This window comes from Sceloporus occidentalis, unplaced genomic scaffold (assembly GCF_023333645.1).
Source record: "Sceloporus occidentalis isolate IW3139 unplaced genomic scaffold, rSceOcc1.0.p SCAF_2, whole genome shotgun sequence".
NCBI lineage: Eukaryota > Metazoa > Chordata > Lepidosauria > Squamata > Phrynosomatidae > Sceloporus > Sceloporus occidentalis.
This window is the reverse complement of record NW_028316982.1, coordinates 127,684,044-127,699,181: the sequence shown is the minus strand read 5'-3', so window position 1 is coordinate 127,699,181 and position 15,138 is coordinate 127,684,044. Positions and strand designations below refer to the sequence as shown.

At 40.9% G+C, this 15,138-nt stretch overlaps 1 protein-coding gene across 8 annotated transcripts in view; it reads right to left on the bottom strand.

Moving 5' to 3' along the window:
• LOC149319007 (WASH complex subunit 2A-like) overlaps positions 1-15,138 on the bottom strand; it is a 174,022-nt gene that overhangs the window by 55,035 nt on the left and 103,849 nt on the right. For all 8 annotated transcript variants that reach the window (XM_089510917.1, XM_089510914.1, XM_089510910.1 and 5 more), the window contains 4 exons: positions 13,708-13,800; positions 12,840-12,947; positions 8,144-8,215; positions 4,992-5,134 (listed from right to left, as the gene is read on the bottom strand). In XM_089510917.1, coding sequence (XP_089367043.1) covers positions 4,992-5,134; positions 8,144-8,215; positions 12,840-12,947; positions 13,708-13,800 — 416 coding nt within the window. The remainder of the gene's footprint in view (positions 1-4,991; positions 5,135-8,143; positions 8,216-12,839; positions 12,948-13,707; positions 13,801-15,138) is intronic.

The following is a 15,138-nucleotide window of genomic DNA, read 5'->3' as shown; positions in this document are numbered from 1 at the left end:
GTAACTACCACGGCCAGAATACTTCTGGCTAAAAATTGGAAGAAAAAAACTATACCTAGAATAGATGAGTGGCTACGGAAATTGATTGAAGTTAAAGAATTAGATAAACTAACAATGATGATAAACGATGATAAAAATAAAAAAAAGAAGTTAAAAGAACGGGAACCATTAGAAAGATATTGGTACAGAAGATGTAATTTAGATGACAAATGGATATAAAAAAAATTCGTTAGGTTAAAGGGTTGAAGACAATTTGTAAATAATGTAGACAACAGGTCAGAGCGTATTAAATCTCTATAGGATTGTATTAGGTACTAATAAATGCAATGTATAGATACATACATGGAAAGGTTGAAAGCAACATTAACGAAATGCTTTGTGTTTTGATTGTTCTTTTCTTTTTCATTGTGGATGGTATCCCCCAAAGTTATGTATAAAATATGTATGGGGGAGAAAATGGAATGGACTTAATGTCTAAGTAAACATATATATATACACAAATATTCAATAAAGATATTTACCAAAAAAACCCCCACAAAAAACTATGTAGTGATTGTATATGAGACATAAAAAAGTCTTTGGGGAATATAAGAAAGAAATGATTGAAGAGTGATTATATGCTACCACAGAGGAAATTTATATTTGGGAAAAAGATAAGATGAAAGTATAAGAGACAATTTATAATTGAGAGAAGAAAGAGCTCAACTGTAAAAGCTAGCTGGTTAACGAAAAGATGGTTATCAACTGGAGTGCAAGACGAAGTGTTGGATATTACCTTTAAAGCCCTAAATGGCTTGGGCCCAGGTTACTTGAGGGAACGCCTCTCCCTGCATAATCCATCCCGCACTCTCAGGTCAACAGGAAAATTGGTACTCAGTCATCCAAGGGTGAGATTGGCGACTACCCAGAAAAGGGCTTTTACGGCAGTAGCGCCTTCTCTTTGGAACGCCTTACCCGAAGAGATCCGCCTTAGTGGAACGGTGGAAGCCTTTAAAAAGGCATTAAAAACTTACCTCGTCCTACAAGCCTACCCTCCCAATTCCCTCCCCTTACTGTTTAATGATGTAGGTAGTTATAATTGCGATTTTAATAATGTGGAATGTTTTTAGCCAATATTTGTGGAATTAATGGGCATTGATGTGTATTTTTAATATGTCATTTGTTTTATATTGTATTTACCTCTATACTGTACACCGCTTTGATCCTGGGAAAAGCGGTTTATAAATAAACAATTTATTATTATTATTTATTAAGTGTTGAAATGGAATAATTGTACGATAATGTAGTAATTGATTGTGTTATTGTATAAAACCAATAAAAATATTTATTAAAAAAACTTAAGAAAATATATAAAATACCAGACATGAAATGCTGGCATTGTAAAAAAGACTCTGGATCATTATATCACCTGTGGTGGGCTTGTAGTAAGATCAAAATGTTTTGGGGGGGGAAATACATTTTATTATTTAAAAAATATTTAAGATACAATTTGAAATGCTACCAGAATTTTATCTATTAAACATAACATCTGTCTTTAAAAAAGAAATAGAAAATAAACACTAGAGGGTATTCTTATATATAAGAACAGCAGCAAGATTGGTTATAGCCAAAAATTGGAAAAACAGTGATATACCAAATTTAGAGGAATGGACACTAAAACTACAGGAACTAAGAGAAATGGACAGACTTATATTCACAGATAAAGTAAATGAGGAATAGCTTTCGGTATTACAATTTTGGGAAAACGCATTAAATATCAAAAGGGATTTGATGATGTAAAGAAATAAATTATATTTTATAGAAACATGCCATAAGACCGGATTTGACTAATGAAATGAAAATTTTAATTGTTTGCCGATTTTGTTCTTATTTGAAATATGTGATAGATGAATCAGTTGATGCAAAACAAAATAAGAGATGTTACCTGTAAGAAATGTTTTCTTTTTTTATATATATTATGTATGATATACTTCGGGGGGGGGGGGGGAAGAGGGACACTCAAGGCATCTACAGACAAATTCCATTAATTCTGTAGGCAAGAAGTGATGAAACAGTGGACCTCTCATTGAATTAATGGAATTTATCTTAATTTGAAAGTGTCAATAGAGGAAATCATCAGAAAGCAAACCATCAAAACATGGGAGACACCTTTATTTTGAAAACTACTGATGTTTGCATCTCTGGATAATACAAATAATATTATAGATTACCAACAGGGAACCAGGTTACACTGCCTCTTGCTGAAGATAGAGCAAATTTAGAGAAATTAATGTCCCTGGATGAAATTCAAGAGGCAGGAAATTTTAAACCAAGTAAGTCTCCAGGACCCAATGGGTTCTCAGGGGAACAATTGCTGATATCTCGAAGTGCTTATAGAGCAGCATCCAATCGCTTCTACATGCATTGATTGTCTGACTACATTGATTACATACACTGAAGAGCCCTCCCTCCAGCCCATCCAGCTTCAGAGGAAGTGAAGCAGGCCAGCTCTATCGGGCCTAGCCCAAACTAAGTTGAAGAGCCCATCTTCCAGCCCATCCACCACCATCTGGCTTCAGAGGAAAAGAGGCAGGCCAGCTCCATCGGGCCTAGCCCAAAGTAAGTTGAAGAGCCCTCTCTCCAGCCCATCCACCACTATCTGGTTTCAGAGGAAGAGAGGCAGGCCAGTTCCATCAGGCCTACCCCAAAGTAAGATGAACAGCCCTCCCTCCAGCCCAACTGCCATGGCCATGGTCCCAGAGGGAGAGATGAACCAATGAACTTGATCCCTTCCCCACCACCATTCCCTTATCCTTTTGTGTCAGGTCTTTTTAGATTGTAAGCTTGAAGGCAGGGAACTGTCTAATTAAAAACAAAGTAAGCTGTTCTGATAGCCTTTGTGACTATGACTGGTGCATCACCTGATGATACTTTGAAATATTTCATGACTGAATCTTGTAAGAAGTACTGATAGGTCAATGCAGTATTTTGTTCCTGAGCAGAACAGTCCATTCTGCCAAATGCCTGTGGAAATGGTAGTTTAAAGGCTGCATTAAGAAAAACCACCTGCACTCCAAGGACAAGAAAGACAACACATCTTTCTCTTCTGGCTTTTTCACAGAAGGTACAGTATCCTAATAACCTTATTCAAAAGCTCAGGGAAATGATCTACCTAAAATCTAAAGCCAAGTGTCGTGGGGCCCATGGCTATTCCAGTTGGGATGGGGTTGACTGGTAGCTCCATAATAGTGGAAGGAGGAGAGCCAGTGAATGCTCAACACCTTTATTTTCAACACAAAATATATCACTTTCAGTTTTTCTCACATGACTAATAGGTTACTTCATCAACCACCCAACTTTTGCACTCCAAGTTTCTAAGGCTTAGGGGCAGATACCTCTCCTTCCAGCTCCAGCTCCCCTCGTTCTAGTGGCCCAAGGCGACGTCCCACTAGCCAAACACCGACTTTGAATGTCCCAACAGAGACAAGGTCCGGGTACAATCACAGGGCAGGCTTGGTATGGCCCCTCTTCTGCTTCTCAATCAGCGAAGAAGCCCTCTACTCTTTGGTACCGGAGCCCATCACTCTCATTACTGCCCCGTCTCCCTAGTAAGTGTTGGTGGATCAAGTCCACAGTCCAAGCATCCCGAACCCGCCTGGTGATCTCCTCCTCCTACCCCGTCGCCTCCTTTAACTCTGGCATCTTCCTTAACTCCTCCTCCCCCTCCACTTTTCTAGCCTGTGCACCTGCACCCTCCCTGGGCCCCATCCCCATCACAATTGAGCCCCATGTTTCGGAGGCCTCCCCGTGTTTTGCAGCTTCTGCACGGTCCTCTTTTCTGCTGTCTTCCCATGTGGGACCCCAACCTGACTCCTCCCCATCATCCACCCTCTGACACCAAGATCTAGAATTGTCTAGAGAGATGGTGGTATCTCTTTCTCTGAACATCTTCAAAAAGAGGCTAGACAGATACTTGCTGGGAATGCTCTAGCTGGATTTCCTATATTGAGTAGGGGGTGGATCTCTTACAACCCTTTAATTCTACCAGCTCTTCCTAGCCCCAGGAGATAACAAACATCTCTAAACAGGTTCTGGAAGACTTGAGATTTGAACTCTCAATATTTACTGTCATTACTGTCATTAAAGAGCCCTGGTGGCGCAGTGGTTAAATGCCTGTACTGTAGCCACTCACTCAAAACCATAAGGTTGCGAATTCAATACCAGCAACAGGGCTCAAGCTTGACTCAGGCTTGCATCCTTCCAAGGTCGCTAAAATGAGTACCCAGATTGGTCGGAGCAATTAGCTTACACTTTGTAAACCGCTTAGGGAGTGCTTAAGTGCACTGATAAGCGGTATAGAAATGTACTTGCTATTGCTATTTTCTATCACATGTGCCTGCCTACATGGCCAACCATCAGCGGAGAATTAGGTTTTTTCTGATGGAATTAATCCAAGTTGTAGCTGACACATACCAAACACTGGGTGAAGAAGGTCTCTAGAAAAAGCTAATGGATCCAAATAACTCAGAAGCCCCTTGATGAAAGATCTGGAACTACAGGTACTAAAGGTACAAGTCCTTTAGTTCTTCTGATGGTACCAGTGCTGACAAAAGTGCTGCAAGTAACCCTTTCCCTCCTTCTGCCTTTTGTGTAAATTTCTGGACAACAAACAGTAACAGGAACAACTCTTGTGACTTGCTGTAGAGGGGGTCATGCTTTGAATCTCTGCCAGTAGGGGTTAAACAGGGCACAAGAACTTTAGTCCCACCTGCTCCCCCTTTTATCTGGAGGTGGCAGGAAAGAACCACTAGAGGTACTGCCTAAGTCTCCTCTCTGCTTAGGGTGATGGTAGTTGCTAAGCTCCAAAAACTAGGATTAATGTCTTCTCTCTGATATACTGTGATTAAACTGGGATAGTTGACTCTATTGATTCTCTTTGAACCCAGCAGTATGAACAAAATAATACATCATCCAAAGAAAGGAGGAGTTTTAAATACATCCAAACAATTTACCTCTCTTCAGTGACAGCAAATAAATCCTCCTCCCCTTCCTCCTCAAAAAGGCACTTCTTAGTTGTGTGGTCAATCTGTGTAGGTCTCCTCTTTTGGCTGAATTCGGAGGCAGGGTTGACCTCTTCAGCATTATTCCAGCGGTCCTAAAAATAAGCAGTGTACCAGTGTTCCTCAAATGCACAGGATAATAATCACATCAAGAAGCATTATCAACAGGATATATTGAAAAGTTTCCCAGACAAGGTATTTAACCAAGTCCTCCCCACCTGTTCCAGTATCTTTACTGCATGCATTACATCAAAACAAAATTAAAATTTAGCTACAGCATGGTTTCCATATGAAGCAACCATACTTTAGTAGTTCATTGATCTATCTACCCTAATACTTGTCAACTGTCTTCAAGTTGGCCCCAACTCCCTGTGGGTGTACAATTTTTAGCTGCTACATCAGCAACGTTAATGTCTTGCTCCCACAAATGAAGATGAAGAGAAAAAAACCCTATTTTTGAGTCATTGCTCCTGCAGATCAAGCAAAAATCAAGGAGCAAAACTTCTGTAGATCAAGCAAGAGTATGAGTCTTACCCCCAATTCTGGAAGTGGGCATCATTATCACAAATGACACACTTCTACAAAGTGCTTTGGTAGTCATGAAAAAACCCCTACCCTGTCAACAACCAAAGTCATAAAAGGGGGGGGGGGAGGGGACGGAAAGGAAAAAACCCCAATATTTGTCAGTCATTGTAACAAATATTTTCACAACAACTGCTTGGTCCTACCCACAGCTGAAATTTAGTTGTTCTTAAATGGAACACTGGTACTTGCCATGAAGATTCCTTTTCTGAACCGGAGAGAGAAAAGGAGAGAACTACACTATCTTCCACCACATGGATAGGAAGGATTCTTTCCCCATTACTGCTGAAAAGGAACCTTCATGGTAAGTATGGATATTCTGTTTTCCTGCAGTGTGGGGAGCTAATCCTTATGCTGGGATCTATCCAAGTGGTCACCACATAGGGAGGGTGAATATTCCTGACAAATCTATAAGAACAAAACCTCTTTCAAGACATGTCTGCAAAAAGATGCATCTGCAGGAGCAAACTTATCAGTCTTGTAATGTCTTACATATGATGATGGAGAGGCCCAGGTAGCTGCCCTACAAGTCTCCACCAATGAGGACACTATACTCGCACCCACTTTGGCAGCATTAAGCTGTGAGTGCTTGGATCCCCTCCGGACCAGCAACAAGCTATGAACATAGGCTAACTCTACACACAGCCTCAGCCAACATGCCACCCCTGACTGAGGACTCAGCATCCATGGTCTGCTGGGTAATCAGAGCAATCTAGCAGCACAACTCAGGGGCTAGGATCTGGCTCTTTATGACTAGAGGAGGTAGGGAAGCTAGGGTGTTGCAATCACTTACCTGCACAGCTCCTGCCATATTGTTGGCAAACCTACCTGTGCATGCAGTCTCCTCGCATCTTGGCTGCCTTCCCCAGCAAAGAGTAAGGCAGGATCTGATCTACCGGTCCAGGCAGGTCAGTCTACCATTTGGCCTTGTCCAATAGGCTACTCCACTTCTGCCAATATTCCCCTAGTCTCCTCGTCTGAGGAGAGATCATAGCTGTGTGGCCTTTCCATTTCCCACTAAGTGATTGGCTGTCCTGTCCTGTTGGGGAAGCAAAGATCAACTTCTCTCTACTTTCCTTTTCTCCCTCCCTTTTTTTTTTTGGGCGGGGGGGGACAGCAGCAGCTGAGAAGAGTTCTGAGTCACAAGGTTTTAAAGCACCGTAGCAGTAGAAACCCTGCTCTGAGTGAAGCAAGGCAGGCTGGAAAGGGGGGAGAGCATCTGGCTTTCCCACTTGGGGTGGTGATGCTTGATTGGCATGTCTCAAGCCCTGCCTGAAAGCTGCAAGCGAGGAGCAAGACCCAGCATGAGGATTCCTTCCCTAAACTGCAGGAAAAAGACTGTGTGTGTGTGTGTGTGTAAAAAATCTTATATTCATGTTCTTGTTACATTATTTGTTTAGGCATATTCTGGTATTGGCATGTTATACAATATGTGAAATATTATTGTTGGGTACTTTTTGTGTATGTTTCCTCATTTGGTATAAGTTGTTTTCAGTTCTATATAAATCTCTATTTATTTGTCCTTCCTATTTTCTATAAATACCATTGTTATTCTACTGTATAACAGTTTCATCTATACTGTGATGATATTTTCTGTTTCATACATATATAGTTGTGATCCTTCTTTTTGTATTTGTTTGTTTCAATAAATGATACATGAGTTAATAGTGAAAAAAAAGCCTCCTAACAAGTCCAAGCGGCTTTCCTGATCCTAAATCTATAAAACCATGGAATCTAGATCAAACAGTGATCTAACATGGATAGAAATCTGTCCTGCAAATTTTCAAAGAAAAAGCACTTATCAGAGCTACTGGCATGCCACTTTCAATGGCTAAAGCATTGTTCTTCCCCATATTTATAAGGGAAGAGAGAAAGAAAGTTGATTTGGTAGTTATGTATATATGGATGTATTTTAACCTGTTGTACGCCGCTTTGATTGCCTGGCAAAAAGCGGGATAGAAATAAAAAATTTATTTTATTATTTTATTTTTTATGTTATGGCTTCAACTTCACAAATAAAATTTCCTAACTGAACTGCCAGGTTGAGAATAGGCAGTCACCTTGTTACTTTCTTTCCATGTCTGGAGATCGTCCTAAACCAGAGGGGGCAAGAAGAGAAAAAGAGAGTAACAATAAGAATATTCTGTTTCTTATTTTTTCATTAAAACGGTCTCTCTCCAATCTCCTCTGAACCAAGGAAGTGGCAAGAGAATAAAGAACAATGGTCTTTCACGCTCAACTAGGTAGGGTTCCTTGCTTTGTACTATCTATCTCAACTTGTTATAAAGAAAAGCTAATGTTCCTAATGTGACAATAGCTTCTTTCTGAAATCTCAGTCAAAAACCTTGCCATTATTGCTACTTGTACTATTGCTGATTCTGACACAGAGCACAGGAAAGGAGTAATATGCATAAACACTGAATTAAACCTGAGAATGTAAAGTCTCTATATTAAACAGCATCTGTTCTAAATAGTTAGAGAAGAATAAAGTCAGACATCCTTTACCAACTTCTGTACAATACCTTCCCATCACTGCTGAAGAGTAAACTGGTTGCGTTATTTTGGTGCATCTTAGGAGCAGAACCAAAAAGTTCCTAAAAGACATAAAGAGAAAAAAATCTGATTCACTGTAACATGATAAAAGAAAAACTAGCTCCTCCTTCTCTTGGGTTCCATAGACTCCCCAATTGCTTTAACCAAGAAATAGAAACAGAATAAAATTCACCATAGTTATAGAGCAAAACAGAACCAAAAGGTGGTCTCTTTACCTATAACTGAGTGGTCATATGTGTGGTAAGGCATAGGAGGTTCTTCCTTATGCACAGCAACATTTGGAACCTTCTAATATTTTGTAATGAGAAATTTTGATACAGAAAATCTGCCTTAATTCTGAAAATTAAAACAACAACAAACTGTAAAAACTGTATAAAACCTGTAAAATCCTTGAATATTGGTTTTCCTGTTTTCCTGCAGTATCAACTTGCTTTGGTGAGGTGGCACCACAGAGAATGCTACAAAAATACAGGAGCCAAGTGGTCTCCCCGGAACATTTCCCCACTTTTTGTTTCAGTATGAAGGTGTCCTCAAAAGGGGTGGTGGCAATAGTAGTAACAGTGACAGCAATGCAGTGCCTCTGCAAAGTTTCTCCTGTTTCACAGAAGTATCCAAACATCCTCTGATATATTTATAAATCTGAATATGAAATATTAAGGCAGTAGCATGAGAAGATATGGTTTGCAATGGCATCCATAACATCTGAGTAAGTAATACGGCACGTAGCCACAGCTATGCAAAAATACATGGGATGGAGGAGGTTACAAGAGCATCGCCACTCATACACATCCCTCACTCTGCATTTCAGATGGACACTGAAAAGGAGAGGATGAGTTCCCCCAGATCAAACAAAATCAGAATCCCCTTTCATCTCTTGCATTTTGCTAAACACCTCCTTCCTGTCATCTATTACTGGGAAGTCCAGATCTTGTCTGTGTGTTGTACAGTCTATCAAACATCACCAATCACAATCAATCCCTCTCATCTCCTGAATATCTAAACAAACTCCACATTTTGGAAACTTTTTTCAGGTTCTACTGTAGGGCAATCAAGCTTTTTGTTTTCCGATTGAATCCCAATGGATTAAGGGTATAAATATTACCCCCCCCCCAAATGAAACCTTTTTGTTACAGTTACAGCAGCCAGATTTCCCCCATATGAATGACTGTCGTCCTCAGGCTTTTGTCTGAGCCCTTTGTACTTGTCCTCTCTCCAAACCTGCATGCTCAAGCCTCATTGCTTGAGTCTTGTTACTTCCTGGCTTTCCATGGACCTTTATCTTCAAGACTAATGCATTCAAAAAATCAAAGGCCCTTTTTTTCTACTTTCTTTCTATTTGCCTCAATCAACCCTCAGTTTCCACTGTTCCCTTTCAAAGTTCTCTGTTCAGTTAGATCTGTATGCTGGGATTTGAATGAGTTGTCTCAATGTGTATGCTACTTTTTATTTTTTCTTAATAAACCCATGTAATAAACTTCATGCCTTGGGTCTCCATAGTGAGTACTGGTATGGCTAAAGATTTCCTTTGGGAGTGCATTGGTAGAAAAGGTAGCAGTTGTGGATGCTGTTACATTGTGAGGTTTTGAAAGATCAAAGGTCTCATAGGCCAAAAAGGCTTTAATCCATCTAGAAGTGTGGCAGAAGAGACCTTTATTCCCAAGGAGATAGAAAGTAGAAAAAAGGCCTCAAGATTTGAAACCTTCTGGCTGAAGTATTTGCAACCAGAAACAGGATCTTGAAAGAATTTTGAGTGGTACCCTTCTAAATGGTTCAAAGGGGGCCTTGGCCAGAAAGAATTCTGAGTGGGCCAGACTTATGTAGTTCAAAGGGGTGCTCTGCCAGAGCCTTGAACACCTTGTGGAGATCCCAGGAAGGAAATTTGGGGATCATTGGTGGGCTGAGACCAGTTGCCCCTTTGAGAAATTTCCTAATGTGTGGATGGGATGATAGAGAATACATATTTGATGAGGATAAAATGGATGCTAAGGCTCAGGGACGTAGCCAGGATTTTAGGAAGGGGGGGGGGGGGGTCCAGACTAAGTGCCACCATTATAATGGGGCTTGGGCGCGGCAGCATAGCAGCACAAACCATTCATTTTTCTAATGGAAGGGGGGGGTCCGGACCCCAAGAACACCCCCCCCCCCTTGGCTACGTCCCTGTAAGGCTGATGTTTGGTAGCAGAGAGTATTTGGTTTAAGCACCATATTAAGAACTGATGGTAGGAATTTTAAAATATCCGTTATCTTTGTTGTCTGGGGAAGAAACAGATTTTATGTGAGACCACCTAAGTAAAGCCTTCAAAGTTTCTTCATAGATTCAAAAGGTAGACTTTCACATAGAGGGTGTGTACTATCTTGTGGAAGTCACTTTAAATATGTTCTCCATTTAACTGCCAGGCTATTCTAGATCTGGGTAGAAGACTGGACCTAGACTGAGAAGGTGAGGAAGTGCTGGGAGCACTAGAGGTGCCTAGGTGAAAAGAGCTAAAAGGTGTGTGAAGCACAGTTCCCGCAGCAAATGTGCTGATGCCTGTCCTCTCCTGTGATAAATGGGAGTCCCTCCATTTATCAAAACCCCCAAACTGTTTCAGCCTGTTCAATTTTACTGCAGCTTTTACCCAGACCCAGATTGTTCTAGAAAGGCTGGTCTGTTAAAGAGGACGTACAGCAGACTCTTCAAGAGACATATGGGTTGCTTGCTTTCCCACAAAATTCCCCCTTCGGGATACAGTGTATGAGGGAGATGGGGGAGAGGCAAGCCATTCTACATCTACTCAGGAAGACAACAAGGAGTTCCAAGAAGCAGTGAGGAGGTGGGAAGCCTTTGCTTGTTGCATGTTTAGGGGAAGAAGAACATGAATAACAAAAGTATCAAAAATAAGCTGTCCTCTATTGTGACCAAGGACCACTGAGGGGGAGTGGACATAAAAGGTTTCTCTTTTTTTCTGATAAAAAATTAGCTATTGTGGCTAACAGCTATCTAGCTTTAAGTGCACTTGCCCCCTTCTGTGACATATTTAAGTTTCAGTTTCATAAAGGAAGTAGCATCTTTTCCAGTGAAAAATAACTCACACATGTATACAAAACTTCTGGCGGTCATGCTGAAATATATTATCTGCACTTGTAAAACAAACTGATGAACAGAAAGCAGCAATATGAGCCTTGAATAATGATAGCTCCACTCAACTCTGTGAAATCTCCACTGGACTTGCATGGAAGAAAAGATGCTGGATGAATGAAAATGAAAACAGTAGGGTGAGAAAGAAAGGAATCTAACATCACCTTTAAGACTGATTTATATTTTAACATGAGCTTTTATGAACATTAATACACTGTCTCTAAACTCTCATAGAAAAATATAAATCAGGTAGTCCAAAAGAGACAGCATGGCATAGTGGCTAGGGTGTTAAGACTAAAACTCTGGAGACATAGGCGCCTTACAGACGGGCCTAAGCGGCGCCGTCGTTGCGCCAGGAATACGCGCGAGGGATGGCGCTTCTGGACACACCTTGCCTCTCTCGCGTATTCCGTACGGCAAGATGGCGGCGCCCTATACAGACGGGCGCGGCCATCTTGATGTAACGGAATCGCAGCATCCGGAGGTCTAAACCCGGAAGAGCCGTCGCAAGTGCGCGCTTTGGCACTTGCGGCGGCTCTTCCGGGTTGCCAGAAGGAGTGCAATTTCTGCACTCCTTTTTTGCAGTGCGGAGGAGTCGTGCGGTTTGGCTGCTGCGGCTCCTCCGCGCTGCAACCGGCAGCGGCCCAAGACCGCCCCTTTTGGGCGGTCTGTAACGGGCCTAAGATTCAATTCCCTGTTCACCCATGAAACCCACTGGGTGACCATAGGCAAGTCACATGCTCTCAGCCTCAGGGAAAGGCAGTGAAAAACTTTATCTGAACAAATCTTGACAAGAAAACCCCATGACAATGTTGTCATAAGTCTTTTACCAGACATTGCACCTCCCAACTGTCTACACCTGGGGCGGACTAAGATACCATAGGCCTGTTACAGACTGCCAAAATAAAGGTGCTTCAGGTCTCTATGGATGTATGTTGTTTAAATGATGCATGCATCCTAAGAGTCCGGAAGCTGCACCAAAGCTGCACTCCTATGCTTAGGAATGGAGTGTGGCTTTGGTGCGACCTCTGGACTCTTAGGACCCATGCATCATTTAAATAGCATACCTCCAAAGAGACCCGAAGAAGCTTTATTTTGGCAGTCTGTAACAGGCCATAGTTTCCATTGTTTGCTTTGCTGCTATTTCCTGCCTAGGTCCTTATCTAGTCTCCTACTTGCTCATGTCTGCGTTAAAAACACAAAAAGGCTACTGTTTCCCCATTAGGAATTATTATAACTGAACAAGGCTCTGATGTTACAACTTGCTAGCAGTTTCACTAGGTGTCTCTGCACTGAGCAGCTTTTGCCCTGATTTAATTCAACTTTCAATGTTAACTTTAATTTTTTTTTTCAATCCCATTTTGCAAGGTAGCTAATGTTTGCACAAAGATGTAGGAATGACAAATAAGCAAGACACTTGACATTTCCCCAAGGAACCACAGATGGTAAATGTGAAAAGAGAGCTGCAATCAGCAGTTAGGCATTATGTCATGAAGTCTTACCAAAAAAGGCACAGTGAGGGCTAGCTATTATCAGACATCACCTACCTCTTCAGCCTCCTCATCAAATAAAGACAGAGGTGTTCTTGCTATTACTTTGCTTGATGATAAAGATGAGTTATTTGCTTTTATGGATTGATTAGAAGAAAACAAATCCTGTTGAACAAAAAAAATGCTCATTCACCAATTTAAAAATGCATCTACCAATTTCATTCTTTCAGCATCCATTTGCAGCATTCAATTGTGGGCGAGAAATGTTCTCTCTGAGACATTCTATTTCTGCAGAAAAATACTAGGGGAGTATAGTGGTCTCCATTTTCTACCCAAATGTAATAGTGAATTCATGTGCAAATCCTTCATGTTTTTAAGTATCTTGACACAGATACTGACTGAATAAGTTGGCCTTTTCTCCTGGAGGAGCAAGGATCACATTAGGTAGAAGCAAACACAAAGCTTAACAGATAATTTCTGTCTTGGAGATCAATTGAACCTGGCATTACTTAGAAGAAAGGGCATGCAGTAATATTTCACATTCTCTGCCCAAACTATTCCTCTCTTTGGTTTAGGGATAACATTCTACTGACTACTTGAAGTCCTGATCTGAAGACAAGCAGCAAGGGCTTGGAAATATAGCTGTGCCCTCCCCCCACCCAACAGTGCAGTGCTTGGTTCATAGCTAGAACTTGAAAGCAGCACAGAGTAAAGCTGGGAGGATATGTGCCTTTGTGACTCATACAAGCCACATTTGTTCCTTGCCATATGGAACACAGCCTCCCCAAATATCCCATTTTGTTCTTTCAACCCACCAATAAATTTAGGTATTAACAGCTCAAGCCATGAGCATTGGGACATCCAGAGTCTGTTCACCCAGAATTTGTTATGCAAATTGACTTAAACAATTGAGTTAAGAACTTACTTCAGAATCTTCCTCATCACAGAAAAGGCTTTTCTGGTCTTCGGAAGGTGTTTGGGTGAAAGGCTTAAAATTCTCAGCCGATGATGGTAAACTCTTAAAAACATAAGTGCACGTGTCAATTTATAAAGGAGTTTTGAGCAAGCTTTCATTAACAATCCATTTTAGAATTATTATCAACCACAGAAGGGCTATTATTACAAACAAACAAAAAACTAACAAAATAAAAAACATTTAAGTGAAAAGCCAATTCTATCAAACCCTAATACTTTCTCCAGGATGTGAAAAGTAAAAAGGCCAAGTAAAGTGGAAAGTAAAGAGACAATATTTATATCAAAGAAACATGATTCCTGCACTAGCAAGGAGTTGGATGAGATGGCCCTTGGTATTTGTTCCAACTCTATGATACTGAGACTGAGGAATAGGTATTGCTCATGTTTCAGTCAGACACTGTGAAGAAATAGGCGACAAAAACTGAGGCAAGATATCCTTTTAGGAAGAATAGTAAGCCATCCAAAAGATGTGAGTTTCCCTTTGCTGAAAAGTGAGCATGGTTGGACCTTGTGGTGTGAAGGAAGAATTGACTGTTTATCTGTCAATGTGGTTCTTTGAGTGATCATCTGTATATTTATTTATGAGAGCAGGGTGTTTATAACTGAGCAGAGCTCAGTTTTTGCAATTTTCTGGAATCCAATTCTCTACTGTATAAACTTTAAGGCAAGCTATTTCTTCCTTCAATAATTTAATCAACAAAGCAGACTTGAAAACAATATAACACAGATGAACCATAACCAGGATGGGAGAATTTGTAAACTGACAGATGATTATTTAAAGAACCAGAGTTGCAGGATAAGTATCTTATCCTTCTTCATCTTGATTTCTATGCATTACACATATAGGTAATGTGGATAGCAAGATTCCCTGATAGCAGGTGGGAGGGCACATCAGGAAAGCAGAGAAGACAACACCAGAGAATGAAAGCAGAATCTTCCCATGTCCAAATAATAGAGATAAATATCAATGGCTGTAACTGAATAGCTTTCTGTATAGGTAACACCTCTCAAAAATGCACAGATGTGGCAAGAGCTCTGTACACAGGAATATGTGGTGATAATGAAAATTTAGTTAACTGGTAAAAAAAGGACATACCCACTTCACTAACTGTTGCAGTAACACTGGACATCCTAGGCCCAAAATGCCAACACTTGCATATGATCAGTGTCATCCAGCAGAGCTGTCATGCAGCAGAGCTGTCACATCACCTCAGCCTTTTCTTCTCCAGCTTAAACATACCCAGCTCCTTAAGCTTCTTATCATAGGGCATGGTTTCCAGACTTTTCACCATTTTAGTCGCCCTCCTATGGACACACTTCAGCTTGTTAATGTCCTTTTTGAATTGTGGTGCCCAAAACTGGATAAGGCATTCCAGGAGCG